The 753-nt window shown below is 37.2% G+C and overlaps 1 protein-coding gene across 1 annotated transcript in view; it reads left to right on the top strand.

The window, feature by feature from the left end:
• LOC119593792 overlaps positions 1–753 on the top strand; it is a gene marked incomplete in the record, with an annotated part of 129698 nt that overhangs the window by 22439 nt on the left and 106506 nt on the right. Inside the window, 1 exon segment of the mRNA XM_037942816.1 lies at positions 11–174. Coding sequence (XP_037798744.1) covers positions 11–174 — 164 coding nt within the window.

The raw sequence follows: 753 nt of genomic DNA, 5'->3' as shown, positions 1-753 counted from the left end.
CTCTTTGCAGCAAATGTAGCAAACAAGTACAAACATCGTCCAGGATTAAGAGTGTCAAGGGGATCCTTTGTGTGGGTTTATATGCTTAGTCCCACTGCTGAGGAAGAAACAGTGACAACACCACCTCCAGAGGCTGTTGTTGAGTATGTTCTCAGAAAACAAGAAGAAAGTATGGTAAGATTTTGAATATTGATGTTATAATTATTGTTTGTTGTGTCCAAGCCTGTGTATGTGTGCGCATATAAAAGTTTATGTTCGCCTGTCAACATGGAAGAATGTGTGAGAAAGAAAATAAGTTTTGGGGTTAATGTCATCAAGTGGGCTCAGGGACCTTATTTTTGATGATATCAAGATTTTTCCTTTTAAGCAGCATATACCAGTACATTATTGCAATTTCTGGAAATTAAAGGATACCATTTTAAGTGCACAAAATTTAAATAATGGTATTGTAGTGAAAGTTTGTTTATAGTATTACACCCATACACAGTATCTCTTCAGAGTTAGCATCCATAGAACCAACATATTTTCCCAGCTTACACATGAAATACAAAATAGAGACTTGAAATCTTTGTATAGAAAGGTGAGGTTGAAATCTTAACCCTTTGCTATTGGGGGTACATTTAGGCAAGCACTCTCCACTATGGTTTTATTTAGTTACTTTGTGAACACATGGTTGGCTCCCCAAATGCTTTTGCTTGGGATGGTTTAGAAGACGTGCATTGCTCATCTATGGGATACTTGCCCATGAGCAGT

Source organism: Penaeus monodon, chromosome 32 (assembly GCF_015228065.2).
Source record: "Penaeus monodon isolate SGIC_2016 chromosome 32, NSTDA_Pmon_1, whole genome shotgun sequence".
NCBI lineage: Eukaryota > Metazoa > Arthropoda > Malacostraca > Decapoda > Penaeidae > Penaeus > Penaeus monodon.
Note: the sequence above shows the minus strand (reverse complement) of the source record. Positions and strands in the feature narration are given on the sequence as shown.